At 48.0% G+C, this 18,459-nt stretch overlaps 1 protein-coding gene across 1 annotated transcript in view; it reads right to left on the bottom strand.

Moving 5' to 3' along the window:
* The window catches only part of IGF2R (insulin like growth factor 2 receptor), a 99,877-nt gene that overhangs the window by 28,872 nt on the left and 52,546 nt on the right, over positions 1-18,459 (bottom strand). Inside the window, exons 12-27 of the mRNA XM_041743476.1 lie at positions 17,416-17,556; positions 16,092-16,232; positions 14,863-15,000; positions 14,109-14,256; positions 13,433-13,610; positions 12,659-12,774; positions 12,025-12,193; positions 10,594-10,773; positions 8,022-8,123; positions 6,304-6,405; positions 4,342-4,537; positions 2,708-2,878; positions 1,810-1,953; positions 1,554-1,729; positions 1,145-1,232; positions 452-667 (exon numbers count right to left, since the gene is read on the bottom strand). Coding sequence (XP_041599410.1) covers positions 452-667; positions 1,145-1,232; positions 1,554-1,729; positions 1,810-1,953; positions 2,708-2,878; positions 4,342-4,537; positions 6,304-6,405; positions 8,022-8,123; positions 10,594-10,773; positions 12,025-12,193; positions 12,659-12,774; positions 13,433-13,610; positions 14,109-14,256; positions 14,863-15,000; positions 16,092-16,232; positions 17,416-17,556 — 2,406 coding nt within the window. The remainder of the gene's footprint in view (positions 1-451; positions 668-1,144; positions 1,233-1,553; positions 1,730-1,809; positions 1,954-2,707; positions 2,879-4,341; positions 4,538-6,303; positions 6,406-8,021; positions 8,124-10,593; positions 10,774-12,024; positions 12,194-12,658; positions 12,775-13,432; positions 13,611-14,108; positions 14,257-14,862; positions 15,001-16,091; positions 16,233-17,415; positions 17,557-18,459) is intronic.

Below are 18,459 nucleotides of genomic sequence, written 5' to 3'. Positions count from 1 at the left end.
TGAGACCCTCTCCCTCTGCCCCTCCCCTCCTTGTGCACACTCTGTCTCTTAAGTAGTTCTTAACTGTAGTATCAGTCACCCAACTGCTGAGTTAGCATGATGACCAACAGCCTGTCCTGTACATTCATAGCCAAACCCTGTACTAAATGCCTCCCCTCTGACTTGACTCTAGAAAGTACTACCCCAGAACACCCATTACTGGCTACTTCAGTGTGCCCTGGGTTGCAATAAACAATCAGTACCTGGAACTGCCAAGTAAGAACAGAATAAGCTCTAATGACACCTGTTGGTATGCATTCAGCTTAAGAAAATCAAGTGAAAATCAGAAACTTCAGAAGTATTTCACCAGAACATAACTTTCTTTCTACTCTAGAAAGATGTCATCCTTCAGCATAGCACCATAATACGTAATTCCATTCTGGCACAAGAGCAGAAGAAAAACCTACAGTACCTGCCACTTTGTGAAATCCCAGGGGTCCCCGCTTCTCCTGACATGACGAGATCACCTTGGACTTGTCATCAGTGGGGCAGACATCTGAGGACAGCTTGCCACAGACCCGGAAGTAATAGGTGTATTCGCCAGCACTCACAATGGTGTCATTAACAGCCAGCGGCTTCAGGTCATACAGGTTGCCATGCCTTGGGTCCTTCACTTCACAGTTGTCTCCTTCAAGAACACACAGAAAGTGAAGTGCAACTGCAATCCTACCTGCACTCACTCTCTGGGGCAAAAAGTCTTCCAATTTTTAGTCAGGTGAGTACTGCCTCAAAATAAGCATTAAATGCCATTTCTACATTCTCTCATTGTGTCTGTACACATAATTCAGATTGCCTAACAAATAGCTTTCTGAATAGCTGAGGTCACGGGGTGAAGATCTACTTAACCAAATAAAACTCCAAATTAAGATTCTCAAATGTGAGAAGCCAATAGCCTATCATCACTCCAGGCATGTGTGGAGAATGTCCTGGTCAAGGTTAGCAGTGCAGTGGAGTGAAAACACAAGGATAAGAAATTATCCCTCTGCTAATCAGCATCTCATCATCATGCACGTGGCCATTACTATGGGGTCTTGCAGCTAGGATGCTGTCTGGAACATATGCTACTTAATCCACAGCTATGGGTGGGCTAGGCCCCAGGTCTTACCTTCCACTCTGATGACAGGACAGGCTTCCACCGTTCTCCAGACAAACACATACTCACAATCATCCCGAAGCTGAAATGTTGGTGATCCCTACGATAGAAACCAACAACTTATGTTTTTATCTTTAAAATATGAAATAAAAAAGATAGCTACAATCAATATCCAACTTTCAACCTCCACAAGAAAAACATACAGCACTTACTAAACATGTAAAACCTTGACGAAAATCATACGTTCTAGGCAAATCCTTAATTCTGGGACACCTGGGTGGCTCAGTGGTTGAGCATTACTAGAGGCCTAAAACCCATGAAAACACAGGCAGGTTTGAACTCTGAGAGACTGAGACACTGAAAGGAAGCGGGAAACGGAAGCCCCACAGGCAGGACACTTGCGTGTCATCAGCTCACGCACCGAAGTCTGTGCGCATTCAAGCGTGATCCTGGTGGAGAAGCGCTGGTTCCCACACTTGTCACCGTTGACATAGACAAGACTCAGGGACCCATTCTCTGCAGCCTGGGGGCTGATCTGCACCACGCCCAGGTTCCAGCTGTTGTCTTCTGTCACCAGGCAGGACCCCACTGCACTGCCTGCAAGAGCCAGGAGTTCATCCGGGGCAGGGGGACAAGAAAAAGGCAAATGGAACTCAAGACAAATGCTCTCAACTCACCGTGGCATCCAGGAATATAAGGGAGGGGATTGCAAACACTCAGATAGAAAGTTCTCTTTCTTCCATCAACCGAAGTGTCCACAGCCGTCCAGGGCTTCCGGACTCTGCTTAAGCCACTCAGGTCATACTCGTTTCCAGCAACATCTGAAATATATGGAAACACTCCAGCTACCCCTGCCTTCTCGTTAGCCTTACAGCACCACCCTCACCGCGCCTGAAGACTCATGATTCACAAACTCGACATTCATTACTAAGCAATTAGGAGAGCCACAGCTAGAAGGCTTTCCCTACAGATGCATACACTAGCTCTGCCCCCTGGATGCTGCCCTTTGCAATGAAGCACCACTGATGTGGAGGTACAGGGCCACCTGCAGAGCACAAGGCATCCTGGAGACACTGTTCAGCATCCAAGGTGTGCCTTATAGAGCTTTGAAGACTTTCTTTTAGGTCCTCAAATAAGATCTAATAGTATTTCCTCCCCTGAGAATTTTCTTCTGTTCTTAAGTAGCTTCTGATTCCAAAATATAGATTAAAATCCTTAATTCTGGGACACCTGGGTGGCTCAGTGGTTGAGCATCTGCCTTTGGCTCAGGTCGTGATCCCAGGGTCCTGGGATTGAGTCCCGCATCGGCCTCCCTACAGGGAGCCTGCTTCTCCCTCTGCCTGTGTGTGTGTCTCTCTCTCATGAATAAAATCTAAAAAAAAAAAAAAAATCTTATTTGTATATCTTGATTCTCTTCAAGAAAAATATCTGAAGGATCAAAAAAGCACATAACAAAAACATGCTGCCTATAAAACGAAGCACACTGCAGACCACCACACGTTCACACATGTGCATCTATACCCTTACACACAGGGGCCTCGACCAGCCTCCTAAACCCTGCCCTCTCAGGCTTACCTGTGACCTGGCAATCCACTGGAGAAGGGACACAAGCTAGTGCAGTCTCAAACTCAAAGAAAGTGTTCCAAATTCCCAGGCCAGAGTCAATGTCCTGATGCAGGAATTTGGTGGTTCCTGGGTAAACATCATCGTTGCAAACAAAGCGGATGATAAAGGCATAAGAGTTCCCTGGGGAGAAAGGAGGCCAAACTTGAAGAAACAGAGCAGCAATCACAGCTCAGCCCAGAGCAGCAGCTCCCCTGGGAACTAACCTCCCAGCCATCCTTTAAGACGACATCACAGCACTGGGTTTGTTTCAAGGGGCCTGACGTGAGCTGCAGAGTGGCCACCCACACAACAACAGGTGTACAGGGTGAGCCTAACACCCTCCACCCTGATACCCCAGAAAACAAACACAGCATCCATTTCTCAACCCAAACGGGAGCTGACGTCGCTGGTTTATTGGACAATACTAAGTTCCTAGCACACGTGGGAGTGAAAGAAACAGAAGAAACCCTCACCCACCCCACTCTAGGAGCTCACGTCCCCATCCAGGGGCCCCAATACCGAGCACATGCCATAAAGTCAAGGGCACACAAGATGGCAAGATGTGTAAGGAAAGAAGCTGCAGTAGACCCAGGCAGGGGACACCCCACAGGGCTGAGGGTTTTGAAGGAGGTGGCCATCTGAGCCAACAGCTGAGGAAAGGGAAGAAAGGGACCATGGGGCCATCCCGAGGTTAAGAGCACTATGGGCAGAGGCAAGAGCAAGGACAAAGGCTCAGGAGGGGAGGGCACGCAAGGGAGCATGAGGGAGCCCTGACGGTTTCCAGAGCAGGACAGAGTGAGGAGTAGGATGATGTCCCTCCGGCCGCTGTGACTGTGCCGGCTTCTACACTGGGTGCATGTGGCTGGGAGTGACATGATCTAACACTTAAAATACCACTCTGTGGGGATCCCTGGGTGGCGCAGCGGTTTGGCGCCTGCCTTTGGCCCAGGGCGCGATCCTGGGGACCCGGATCGAGTCCCACATCGGGCTCCTGGTGCGTGGAGCCTGCTTCTCCCTCTGCCTATGTCTCTGCCTCTCTCTCTCTCTCTCTATCATAAATAAAAATAAATAAATAAATAAAAAATACCACTCTGTGTTGAACACAGAATACTGGGAGGGTGAAGGGGGCTAAGGACACAAGCAGGCAGACCGCCAAAGGGCTCCCGCAGCCAGGGGGCCCAAGGCGCAGTGCCAAGGACCCACAGCAGTCCACAGAAGCAGCAAGTAATAGCATCATCCCTGTTCAGTTTAGGAGGGAGGAGACATGTGGCCACATACGCTCTCACCAAGCAAAGAGACTTGCTTCAGTCTCGGAGGTCACACAGCTTCATGTCATCAGACCACCGAGGGGCCCGATGCTGGGAGACTGGGGGACAGGGCAGGCAGCAGGAGAGCCAACAGCACAACCCCGCTAGTTACAGGAGCGCATGTCAGGGGCCTGACCGAGCCACGGGACAATTCTGGAGTGCGGTGCTGTGGCCTGGAGGTAGGAGGGAGGTGACAGGACTGCACCATCGCTTACAGTGCACATTCAGAAGGTTCCTAGACAAGTCAGAGCCCCCAGGATGCTCATTAGCTGCAAAACAACATGGTCCTGAGCTCACCTGTGGAAGGGGAGAGAGGCCCTTTGTAGGTCAGAGTTATAAAGCCCTCAGTGGACAGCTGGAGGGTTTTCTCGAGTCCAACCAGCCTTTTCGGTTTCAGGTTCTTTAGATCCTCTGTCTGAAATTCCGCCTCACAGCCAGAGGCCGGTTTTCCATCGAGGGTCCCACAGACCGGCATCGTGCCACACACGTTAAACTGCAGGCCAGACAGCAAGAGCCGTACATGTTAACTCAGACCACATAACTCGCCACAAACAAGAGCCCTAGGAACTTAAACCCTGCCAGACTAACTAGATTGCATTCAGGTTACCAACTTACATGTTCAGGAAAATTCTAAACAGTACATAATGCAACATTTAAGTCCAAATGGCAATGCCCATACACTGCTTCTAAGGAAAAATAAACAGGTTTATTTATACAGCCCTGTGCCTCTAAATGCAAGAGATACATTGCATATAACAACACACCATCTCTAACAGAAGAAATAAGATGTTGATATCACTCTGCCATGAAAATGAAGTTAAATACACTCTGTGGTATGAAGACACAGAGAAGACTTCTCTACATCTGTTAAATGATCATGGACAGTGTGTACGTAGTCAAGGTTTACATACAGAAAGTACTTTTCTTAAAGACCAATTTCCGACTCAGGAAATGGCCAGTTAGGATGATACCGCACACAGGTGCTCAGCAGCCGAGTGGATTGTGTGCACGAGGCCTGGGGATGAAATTCTGGGACAGGCTCCCTTTCCTTCTTTCACAGAAATGCCCATAAATTAACAACAGAGCTGAGAGAAGCCTGGGCTTGCTCTGCTGTGTTGTGGGCACTGGCCATCCTGGCCGCCCACATCTGCAGGCCCCTCCAATTGGAGGTGTCCAGGCACCCCCAGAGAGGTCTCACTCGCTAGGCAGCTTCAGCAGCACGAGGAGGGTGTATCCGAGGGCAAGTGAGCCCAGCAGGACTAGGTGACGAGGGTACAAAGCCAGGCAGTCAGCTGGTGGGTGGTGGTGTGCTCAGTAGACAGCTCTTCTGGCGGCACACTGGCCATGCCACACCCAGGAGACCAGACACACCTGCCATCTCCCAACACCTCTGCTAGTGTGCCTGAGGCAGAGCCTGTCTGACCTGCTTCTAGCATGTTCTGTGTAAGAGCATCTTCCAGCGTGTTTTCTAGTGCACCAATACTTTGTCTGCCTCTCACTCTTACATGTGGCCACATACGCTCTCACCTATTTTAAACCAAACTCCATAAAAGCTATCTGGGGGCTGAGGGTGGGTGGATGACCAGCCACTGTGCCACTGAGGGACAAATCCCGTTTGGGTGTTCTCCTGGGCTATGGAACGAGCCATATGCTCTTCCGCATGAGGTGTACCTACAAAGTTCCCCTCGGTATCAAGTTTACATAAGACGGTCTTATCCCAACTTCCTTTTCTCAAAGGTTATTCTCTCCTTCCGTCAAGGCTATTGATGAAGGAAGTGGTGTCGGAAGATTCTAGAACACAGCCACCCAGGTCGTTGCCCTTTTATAGGATAACATAAGTACCATTTCCTTTCGACTAGTGGTTCTCAGACTCCAGCAGACAACAGAATCATCCGGGGCCTGGTTAAAACAAACTGAAGGACCCACCCCACAGAATTTGTTCTTCTAACAAATTCCAGGTGACACCAATGCTGCCGGCCTAGGACCACTGCTCTAGACACACAGCAACAGATCAGGAATAATGGATTTTCAAAAGAATGGCACCCTCACACGTCTGCAGTACAGCAGGATGGGAGTGTGTTTTATCTCCGTTTCCCCTTAAATTTGGATTCTTTCTTCTCTTTCCAGTTGAGAGCTGCCACCACAGTGCCCTGGGCCATTTCTAACGACACCTGCCACCAGCTGCACCAGCTGCAGGTGACTCCAGTGCACTCTCTCCTGGTTTCAAAGCAAACTGGAAATTCATCACAGAACTCTTACCACAAAAGTCTTCCCAATGCCTGAGACCACATATCCTTGGGAACTGTTCAGTGGGTTAAGATCAAACACAAAGCCACTGTTTGGGTCCCTGATAGAACAGGCCTGCAAGAGCAATGGGGGAAAGAGACATGTTCAATCCAATTCCACAGGAGCTCAGCAAATACACAGCACCTCCACAGCCTGCATGTATGGACCTCACAAAACATGCGCCTCTCATGGACTTCAAACCCCTATCAGAAGAGCAGCCCTCTGGGTACTCACCAGCCCCTTCAGACATGGCCCCTGCTGTCTGCTCAAGTGTGATACTGGGCTTAGAAATATTAAACTTACCTGAAAGCTCCTAGGACTACAATTTTTACCTGAGTAAGACCACCAAAGCTGACCCCCGAAGGAAAAGTTAGGTTGACTCATATGCAGAATATAAGAAATAGTGCAAAGGACCAAAAGGGAAGAAGAGGAAACTGAGTGTGAAAAATTCAGAGAGGAAGATAAACCCTAGGAAACACTTAACTCTCAGAAACAAACTGATGGTTGCTGGAGAGGAGATAGGTGAGGGGATAGAGTAACTGGGTGACGGGCATTAAGGAGGGCACATGATGTGATGATCGCTGGCTGTTACACACAACTAATGAATTAATGAATTCTACATCTGAAACTAATGGTGTACTATATGTTGGCAAATTGAATTTAAATTAAAAAAAATTAAGTGGAAACCATAAGCAACTCATAAATAATTTTTAAAAAACAAAAACAAAAAACTCAAGAAAGTTGGTTTAAGTATTCTGTTTTCTGTCTCATTCATTAGAGGTAACGATGATGGGAGGCACAAGGGATTTCACCGCCCCTCCTCTTCTAGGAGACATCATAAACCTTCCCCTTCCCCATGTCTGTTTTCTGCGCACTCTGCCAGGTGCAGGGAAAGGAGCAGCAGCCCCAACCCCAGAAACTAGGAATGTGGATGGAGTGTGGACCCCTGTCATCCCCACCTTCCCCAGGCTCCACAAGCCCAGGACCCTGGCAGAGACCTTTCCTTTCGGTGAGTCTGGGCTCTGCTGTCGAAGCGGAGATTTTAAAAGGGGAGGCAGCAAAGTAAGTCCCACCATAAAGAAAACACGCAGGGCTGTGAATCCACAAGCCTCCCTCTGGAGTCAGAAAACACATCACAGAGTCATTTGCTGCTACGCTCTACAGGAGAGGGCTCACCCAAGGTCAAGAATACATGCCAAGGCCAAAGAGTAGGATGAGCCAGGACGGCACGAGGCACATACAAGAAATGGTCATAATAAATGTGGGATCCAAGTTTTAAAACCTTGAATGTACTGAAACAGATGGGCTAAATCCTATAGATGACAGGGCACCAATACATTTTAGGTGTTAGGGTAATGTATTAACCACTTGCATCTCTGCAGTGGTGGTGAACCCCCAGAGCCCACTGGGATGCCACTGCAATGTCAAAGGGACAGGGGAATGAAGAAGGTAGGAATGTGCAGTCACTGGGCAGCAAAGCTGAGGGCCTGATTTTTGGGCAAGCACCTGGGAACTGGGGTCAGGAAGTGCGATGCAGGATGATTCCCAGAGGCCTGCTGTCAATGTGTAGGAAAAGGTGATGCCAATAACAGATTTGGAAGCACAAGGGGAGGTGTGAGTGCAGAGTGGTGACACCTGGGTGGGAATATCCAGAGGCAGCTTGGGGAGACGCCCCGGGGCAGCACACGTACCTGGTCTGTGTCCGTCATTATCTGGATAGGACAGGCGGCTTCTGTATTCCACAGGAAACTGACCACACACTCCCAACTGAGGGAAAATATGGGGTGGGTATTCTGAAAAATTAAACCCCGGGTGACAGTCAATATGATAAGACTGAGCTCAATCTCACCAAGACAATACTGGCATCGTGTCTAAAAACAGCCAACTCTACTGAAAGTTTAGTACGCGTCTGTGACAGGCTAGCTGCTTCATGTACACTACCAAATGTAATGTCCTCAGTATTCCTACTAAAGGGATGGTATGTCTCAGGCTTGGGTGTCAAGGAATTCACCTGAGGTCACATGGTTGTAAACAGGAGAACTGGGATCCAAATCTGGGTTTGTGTTTAGTCCAGGCTTTTGAAAAACACTCTACGCCAAGAGTATAGGGCGTAAGAAACCAGACACAGCAGACTAGAGTGTGCATGATGTCCTGTGTAAGCTCAAAACTGGGGAACTGCCCCGTGGCGTTAGAGACCAGCATGAGGGTGGAGAAGGGACTAGAAGGAGCAACGGGAGCCTCCTGGGATGCTGCTCTAGGTGGGGTCTGGCTGCACAGCTCTGCTCGCTGTGTCAACTTACACTCTACACACTCTTCTGGCTGTGTACCTGTAAGAAACCCCCAGATGTGTGCCACACCATGTTCTATGCAAGGCCTGCCCACTGCAGGCTGACAGCCGCTTGCACCAAGAGATCTCATTGCTCCATGAAGTTTTGTTAGCATTTCTCAATGGAGACTCCCAATGACCCCTGGGAACCAGGGTCTGTACTCATCCACTGGGTGTATGCAGACGAGAACACAGGGGCGCAAGACAGTCTGGACACCCGCCCAGACTCACAAGATGAGGATGTGCTGGCCACCTGATGGTAAGCCCACAGTATGCCCACCGAGTGCCTCTCAGCCTCGGCATCTCTCACAGTCAAACAGAAACACATCATTCCCTTCTGCCCCACAGTGCACTTGTGAAAAGGAGCTGCTCTAGGCATGGAAGTTCTGTGGCCTGCTGAACTCTGTGGACAGACTTCTGTTCACAGTGTCTGCATGCACAGTGCATGGCCGGCCCTACAAGGCACTCAGAGATAGTCACCACATGAAGCTGCTCTGAAAGCCAACATACACTGTCCACATAAGTAAGGTGTCCCAGGAAGGCTGAAAAACTAAGGATCCCAGAAAGCCTCCTGGAACAGTCCACTATCTCCACGGCAACAAGAAACTAGAGTGGGAAAGGGGGCAAGGCTCTAAGGAGGGGACATGGACATGCCCAGAGGACAGTAAGGGTGGGGCTGAGCAGCTGGGAGTTCTTCCCGAGGCCGAGAAGACAACAGCAAACCCACCCCAGGCTAATCAAGGAGTGGGTTTACTGTTCGGTCATGGAACACCTTTCTTGCACAACACGGGCCCATGCTCATCCAGCTAGTAATTTCATCCCCTTATCAGAGACCCTTTCTTCACCTCCAAAAAATGATCTCTTGGAAAAAATCGTGTGTTGGTAAATGACAGACAACTTGGGATCTTGAAGGCAACTGGGACGTGTGTGACAAAGTCCCCAGACTGCTAGCACTGCCTACTTCGGCTCTTCGTCTCAGTGAAGCTACAGGAAGCTGTAACAGACCCTTAAAATGTGTACCTGACTGTCCTCAATAATTTGATAATAAACCTGAATTTCATTATCTCCACTCTGTATCCACCTTAGAGTGTAGTAATTATTCAAAAACCACACGATCCAGGGCAGCCCGGGTGGCTCAGCAGTTTAAGTGCCTGCCTTCAGCCCAGGGCCTGATCCTGGAGACCCAGGATCGAGTCCCATGTCGGGCTCCCTGCATGGAGCCTGCTTTTCCCTCTGCCTGTGTCTCTGCCTCTCTCTCTGTGTCTATCATGAATAAATAAAATTTAAATAAAAAAAAAAAAACCACGATCCAGGTATAAATGTGAAACTCTCGGTGAAAAAGCAAGTGGACTTGGGAGAGCCAAGTGCCAGGGACAGTGCACAACACCGTGAGGGATCTTAATACCACTGAACTATATACCTAAAAATGGCTTAAATGATACATTTTTTGTTATATATATTTCTACCAACTTCATTTTTTTTTTAAGAAAGCAGTTGGGATGGTCTCATAATGACCCCAAAGCACTTTTATCTGGAGATTCCTCTTCTGCTTTGCCCTGACTGAGAAACTCATGGCCAAAAGCGATCTCTGTTGCTTTCTCTATGTTCTGGCCTTAATCTTTTATTCTTGATCTGCCCACGTGTTACACACGTAGCCCTCATTGCTCGCCTATGGCCCTGTGTGGCACTGAGCCCAGGCTTCCTTACCTACGAACATCAGGGGTTCGGGCCAATCTGTCCTAAGACCATTGTGCTTGTCAGGATCCTCCATCACCAGCTGACAAGAACTAAGGGACAGGATAGGGTCCATACCACCCAGACGGAAAATGCCACCCCACCTCCCCCCAGACTCATTCGTCTCTATAACAGACACACTGACTGGTGCTCAGCCACAAAGACCTCGATGGCATCAAGGTCACAGGCAGCGTGTGCCTTACCATGCTGCCCCTGGAACAGACAAGATGGATCCTCGTGGTATAGGTGGTCAGCTTCCCATCACTGGTGGTGCACTCAGAGCCATTCACATACTCTAATAAGAGGCTGCCGCTGTCTTCCACAGTAGGGCCTGTCTTTGTGACCCCCAAGTTACTGATTGATGCTACCTCAGAAAAGGAACCCTGCAAACAAATGTGTCTGTTAGATTTTCCCACCAAGGAGAAAACAAGACTTCTTCATTACTGATATATTTTGATTCTTATTATTCAGCAACAGCACTTGCAGTCCACAAAGTCATCACAAACAATGACCCATCATCCCAGGGGAAATATGTCCCTATACACTATCCCATAGAGATGATGACCTTAAATCCTGAGAACAACGCATGCTGGCAGATTCTATTTTCTTTACCTTACGATAGGGGAAAGGAGGTTCAGATGTGGTAAGTAACTTGCTGGAGGCCGCCCCGCCAATGGGCATCCAAGACAGGCCTCACCCCCTGTGCACCTGGCCCTGAACCAAGAACCTCTGGCACTCCTCCACCCTGCCCCATGAATAAATAATGACCATTCCATGGTCATCTCGGGAGGAGAACCCTCAGAAGGCAGAGCTTTGTCTGGCTCCACCTTCTCTGGGAACGTGCACTTTGGGGCCATTCTACACACATCCACATATGAATCACAGCACTGCAGGTTTTGATTTTGGGGCCACAGATCAGTGCTGACAAGTAAATGATTCTCAAACACAGAACCAGTGGATAATAAGGATTGACTCTGAAATCCTCACTCGAACAAAGAGCACACACAAGTCTGTGCACGTGTAAATGCAGCAAGGAATGTAATTCTTAACCACCAGAGTGCGCTCGTCAGCTTCCTGAAGATACCTCCAAGCTGGAAAACGCGCCAGCAAAAGTACATTCCCGACATGCTATTTTTAAAGAAGCACACATACATCTTATTTTAAGATTCACGGTGTACGAGGAACACAGGGAAACGTACCAAAGTTCCGGCAGTAACTGCATTTGATCGATGATGAGGTGCAGCCCAGCACCCCGAGTAAAAGCTAATGCTTGGATCTACTCTCCCAAGCTCCCTCCCCACTAACAAGCCAGAAGCAAGAGCCTCTGGAAGCGAAAACTATTCTTTACACATGTCTACTAGTCTGAAAGATGCTTTTGAACGCAGGCTAGATGTGCCATCAGGAGCTTCGTCTCCCCTGTGCTGTGATCAGAGGTCACCAGCACCAAAGCATCTCATGAAGTTCTAAATCTGAACAATGACTCGAGCATGATCACATCTGTGGGGGGCCCCCACTCTTGCTCAGAGGGCTTCGCCTCAGCAGCCAGGCCTACTCTGATCTGGAAGTCCCAAAATAACTGCCTCCACCCACTAAGTCATATGCTCCGGGAGGGGGAGGGCGAGGGCGAGACTCACCTGATCATTTTTGTATTTCATCTGGCACACCGACGCGTACCGATCACAGCCCGGCACGGGGTTCAGAGGTCGACACACATTTATGTAGTATTTCCTCCACGTGCTGTGCTCGCCTGCATTGTCCATGGCATACCAGTTTCCTCCTCGACCACCTTCGGATTTTGCTAGACTAGAATTTGAAAGCAAATGCATACTCTTAATTTTAACAGACTTCAATCTGACAGTTCATGTCTAAGTAGTTAAGGACATTCAGAATTAAATACACACTACCAATTAAACTATGGAATGTGGCTCACCGTGACTCACAATACCCATGAACATCTCAACCTTCACTACCCTCAGTACTCAGTGGATCCTGCATGGGCCCACTCCCCCACACCTCTGTACTGACAGTCCTTGTTTTACACAATGAGCTGAAGTCTGACACTTTGCTGTGGCAAAGAGCAGTGGGTGTCACAAAGGCTACCACCAGACTATTATTAGAATTTACTCTGCTTAAAACTCCCCGTCTGGTTCTGCACCCCCAGAACTTGACTCTCCATTTTCAACTCAGTTATGTGCTCACCTAAGCTAATTATCACTACACTGGACTAGGGTCAGGGCCAGGGCCAAGGAAGGTGGACTCTGGTCTCACCTGGAGAGATCATACTGCTCCAGTGTGGAGGGGTCGGTCACCACACATTCCAGGGGCTCCTCTGGGCAAGCGTAACTGGTGTACCATCGGAAGTTGTAGGTAGAGTTATCTTCCTCCTAATCACATGGCACGAAGAGGAACAGGCAGGGTGGCAAAGACAAAGGGGAATGTTATACTAAGCCAGCATTTAAAAAATTATGGGCAATTTCTGTAAATGAGAACTATAAGAAAGTAAGTCTACTTTGCTCATCTACGTGTGTCTTATTAAAATGAATATACCCCAGTAATAAATTAAGATAGAAATCTAGTCTCAGTTAAGTGCCATTAGGATGATTTTTTGATGCAAGCTTCATAGACAAAACCAACAGGGTGGTCGGCTACCATTAAGGTGTATGGCCCACTGAATAACCAGTTCAGATGAACAGTGAGTGCCCTAGGTACCCAGGCAAATCTAAAAGGATTAATTAAAATCACAGCAGATGATGATTTGGCCAGGAAACCAGACTAATCATAGCTCTGCTTTCTAAAATAAGGGCCGGGACCGGCTCCTGCGTAAGTCCTGGGGAGCCAGAGAAGTTGATGGTTTCTCCCCAGGAAAGACCACAGATCACACCTCAGCTCTGGTCAGAACCTCATCTCACTCCAGAAAAGTCACTAGCCGCGTTCCACCCACTGTGTTCTTTCCCCCTGTCCTCACGAGACTGATGTTTTCTCACTCTTGGCTCTCATCAGCGACGGAAGCCCACACACGTGCACACGGTGCACAGTTCCTACCTGATATTCAGGGCGACCGACTCCAGCCTCTCGGTCACAAAGGAAGGTGATCAGTGTAGCTCTTGGTGTGTGCTTCTCATTATTGTAAGGCGTGCCATCCCTATAGTTCAACTGGATCATCCCATCATAATATGACAGCTTTGCATTACTCACTCCCAAGTTCCAAGGCTTTCCATCACTAAAACAAGCACACAAATGTCTCTCAGAAAAGACGGCAAGGCCAGAAACCCTGTGATGCTGTAACCCAGAAGCAGAAGGAAGGGCCGCCGAGCAGTGGGGTGGGGACAATGTCCAGGATCACCAGGGTCTGCAGTAGAGTAGAAGGGCAGGCCGACCCCCCACTCCAGGACCCAAGGCCACGCTGAGCATGGCTGGTTTAAGGTACGACCATCTCACCTGAACTATTACTACACTGAACAGAGAAACATGTGCGTTTCTAACAACTAAGAAATGCAAACTACCCAGAAGCAAGGTATTATGTAAATTCTAAGGGTGCAGTCTGCTCCTCTTCCAGAGAATTAGACTCTTAGCATCCTCTTTTTAAGCCAGGTCTTCTTTGAGTTTACTGCTCCTTGAAAAGCAATGATGTCAGTAGAGAACACACCTATTCCAGAATAAAGTATTTGTCAGTATGAGATACCTAAGGAAAGCCCATAACTAAAAAAGAGTTACTTGCCTTTTTGCTATCTGACAGGCTCCAGAGTCCTTCTGACAGAAGCTCACAGACACCGCACCACAAACGTTTATGTAAAAATCATACTTCTCTGTATCAACTTTATATGCACCATTTTTCTTTGTGAGGGGTGACAAATCAAAAGAAAACCCTAAGAGTAAAAACAATGGCAATATGTAAGGTCAGTTGGATCACAGGCAAGAAGGGTGGCCCCAAGCTCGCAGTTTCAGAAAGAGAAAAGTCTTCTGAGGAACTGGCCAATGGTGAGGAGCCATAAAGTGGCAGGAAAGATGCTTTTCCCTTCAGGCCTCCAGAACTGCACTTATGGACATTTCCCTGAAAATGGATTCACCACCACCATTCCCATTTGTGTAAACCTAAAAACCCTGTTCAAAGAGCCTAAACTGCTGGGTGAATAAACAACCAGTAGGTTCAAAGCTAGATGACCTTCTTGAAAAGTCTAAGGTAGGGTTTCTAGGCCATTAACTTCTACAAAAAGCCCTTTCAAACACAATTTCCTTGTGATCCTCACATTCTGCATTCGGCACACCTACCTCCACCATGCATTTAAGAGGTACGTTTCTCATTATCTCAACCTCAAATGTCAGACTTTCAAATTTTTGGTGAAACAGCATTAATATAATTCTGAAGCAGGTTATGTCTAAAACTCATAGAAAATATTAAAGGGGAGAAAAACAAAAAACCCTAAACAGTTCCAGGTGGCACCACACCAACAAGGTGCCATGCAGACACACACCTGCCTGGGAATCAAAGACCGTGCAGTTCTCGCCCTCTGTCTTAGACAGCACGCAGGCGGCGGCTGTATGCCACTCAAACTCATAGAAGCAGCCACTGTCCCCAGAGGTCCTCAACACCGGAGCACTTTCCAGATCACCTGTCAACGAAGAAGAAAAATGTATCACTAATCGTTCCTAAACTAAAAATAGTCCCATGAATACTGTGATTCCACTGACATGAGGTTCTGAGAGTAATCAAACCTGCAGAGGCAGAAAGAAGGGTGGTTGCCAGGGGCTGGGGCGGGGTGAGGAGTCAGTGTTCAATAAGGACAGTGTCTGTCTGAGAAGCTGGAAAAGTTCTGGAGACGGATGGTGGTGAATGTCCTTAAGGCTACTGAACTGGACATCTTAACAAGGTTAAAATGTTGGATTTCGTGTTCTGTGCATTTTACTAGAGTTCCTTAAAATTGGCAATTTTTGCCTTACATATATTTTACCACAATTCAAAAAACACTCAAAAACAAAAATTAGTCCTAGCCCTTGACCTTATCCCACAGCTGGGCATTTTTCCAAAAAAAATATTTCAACAGGAGAGAGAGAGGATATCTGTAACAGCACAATCACCAGCACTGGAAACATGCTACTAATCCAACAATAGGGAAAACATTTAAAAATAGTAAGACCAAGCCATTAGCAACAAGGAAGTCCCTACAAATTATTAATATAACTGCGAAACAGAAAAATATTCACAAAATGCCATGTTTTGAGGAACACTGAAAAAAATGTATGAATATATATAGATTTTGACTGTAAAAACAAAGTAAACCTATAAATAAAGGTAAACGAAGAAGAGCATTGTGTTTAAAGGGTGAGATCACGGACAACATTTTTCAAGCACTTACGATTTTCCCCCTTTGGAGGAAGTTAAGCAGCCGGCACGGCCACTCGGTATCAGTCCCCAGGAAGAGGAAGCCGCGCGGAGACTCATAACTCATTTGGAAAATTGCAACACGACTCTCTCGACACCATATGGTTTCTTCATTTCTGGACTGGTTTGGGGTGGGGGGGTGGGGGCTCCAATCCCACAGACCACCACTGAAGGTTCTAGAACCTACATGGTGTGGCACGACCCCTTCGTACCTCCCACTCCTGGCAGCGGCCCGTGAGAAACAGAAATGAAGCATGCGGGCTCAGCTGGGGCAAAAACCACTACCCCATGTAGCCTCTTCCCTTTTTCAAAACGGCTCACCTGGCTTGCAGACAAGTGTTATGTTACTCGTTATCTTCTTGTGGCCACAGTCACTACCATCTGAATATGAGAGCTGAAGATTCCCTCTCTCCTTTGTAGGAGGAGAAATAAATTTGCCTAGATTTTTAAATCCATTTTTATCTGCGGTAAGAAAGGGGGAAAAACAGAAGACACGATTAAAAGTGATGATGACACAGGAGAAGAGGTAGGAACATATCAGCAGGACCCAGCAAGGGTGCTGCGGCCCCCATCCCCAGCCTGCCTGGCCTGGCCCCGTGGTTGGTGGGTTTTCTTGAGGGATGGGTTTGGCGGGCAGTGGCTGCCACTCTAGACACCACGGCCACGTCCAGCCTCAATGAGACAGCACAGTGATAATCAACAACGTCCTGTTCCGTGGGCACGAGGCCAATAGCAAGCCATCCCATGGAGTAACATTGTTCCCCTGGTTTCTGGGTCTCCGCTCCCCTGAGACACAGGGTCTTTTGAAAGCACAGCCAAGAGGCTAGAGTTTGTCCAGGACCAAAGCAGAAACTAATTGAACTTGTTCAGCAAGCCAGGCAGGTGACTGCTTCTCTCTTGGTTCAGCTGACTTTTACTATCAAGCACTGACACTCTGTCCCAAGTCCTGCTTACACAGATGCATGGGCATGCCTGGACCCGCTTCAAAAGACACATCACCAATTCTGAATGCCAGGGTAATTCCTAAAACCCAGCCTAGGTGCACAATTCTGTATCTAATATTTGTAAACATCCTAATTACTCTCACTGCCCCTCGTTTTCCAGGTGAGCCTTACATGGCAGACAAGTAACGTGTGAAACATGTGACTGAGCAGTTTCTGCCAAGAAAGCCACAGGACCAACAGAGTTACAGCTACAGGCACCCCAGGGGTACAAGTATTCTAGGAAGAGTTCAGTGAGATGCCACTTGCCTAAAGCCGTAATTTGTTAACAGTTACAGGCAGTAGAGCTGTTAAAACCCAAAATCAGTTTTATACAAGGTACTGGCAACATTGTTCTTCAAGTTACAAAGTGAAAAGATACTCAACTTCCAGCCTGATTCCTTCTGCTCCCAGTTACGGCATTACCTACCATCAGGAGTCTCTGGCCAGCTTTAGGACAACGACATGCTACAGTTTCTAGAGCTACATTTACCTATATTTGAGTCATCAACTTTTTTTCCTCCCCATCCCATATCTGCTGAACTCAGAGGAGATTTACATAAACCACAGGAAGACTTTCTCATTTGCTCCAAACTGGATGCAGCTGAGTTCTGCACGCCTTCAGGAAAACCACCACCGGGATCCCTGCTCTGGGCACAACTCACCAACGGAGCACACAGCTGCATCTTCAGGGCAGCCTTTGGCCTGGCCTTCCTGCAACACTCTGTGGCAGATATTAATGAAGAAGTGCTTCTTTTCTATTTCCTCCTCACTGCCATCCACGGCTTCCCAATTCTGTTCCCGTTCTGTAATTAAAAAACAACAAAACACTTCTCTTAGCCAAAGGCAGTGATTATTTGTCCATGAGTCACACCATCAATGGTGATTACACCCAAGGAAAAGATCCCAAGCTCAGCAAGCATGTAGTCCGTAAGCCTCAGGCACTCACGTTTCTGGATGTAGACATACCAGAGACACAGACTCACCAAAATCTTAAGGTTTCTCCCTTCATGTGGTAGAAACAAAGCATGTCAATACCTCCTCAGAAGAGCAGGCTTCACAGGGGAATAGGGACACAGAATCCCACAGCAAAGTTTTCCTAAGCACTGAAGTGTGAAATCAGAGATGCAAAAGCAAATCAGGATGGTAGCCCTTGGCCTGGAAGCAGCAGGGTGATACACCATCAGTAACGCACCCTCCTCCGACCACCAGGGAGGTTAAGGACACCTGCCACCACTTACACACTGGCAGACTGGATGCAGGGCATGCTTTGTTTCTGGAAGATAAGACACATTGGCCCCTAAGCCCCTACAGCTTGTGATCCAGTAATATATTAACAGGATCAAAACTCCACAGGATGGGAAGGGAACGCACGCAAGCACTAAGAGCAGGACCACTAATCACAGGTGTCCCAGACGCCATGGCCAAAGGGATGCCTTAGAAATGTGCGTGAAGGGTGCACAGAGATTGAAGGCACTCCTTACACAGGTAGGATGCCAGGGTTTAAAGGGAAAGCCCCACCACTCATCAGGGGTAACGGTTATTCTGAAGAGCTATGTGCCAAGGTCAACCATCAGGAAGAACCCAGAGGTGGCCATGCAAAGACAAATGGACAAGGATATGGGGAGAGGGGTGGGCTGACCAGCTGGAAGACAGGTGGACAGTATAAGCAAGCTAGGAAGGAGTTCTGAGCACATCCTCAGTGGTCG

This window comes from Vulpes lagopus, chromosome 2, assembly GCF_018345385.1.
Source record: "Vulpes lagopus strain Blue_001 chromosome 2, ASM1834538v1, whole genome shotgun sequence".
NCBI lineage: Eukaryota > Metazoa > Chordata > Mammalia > Carnivora > Canidae > Vulpes > Vulpes lagopus.
This window is presented reverse-complemented; position numbering and strand designations above follow the sequence as displayed.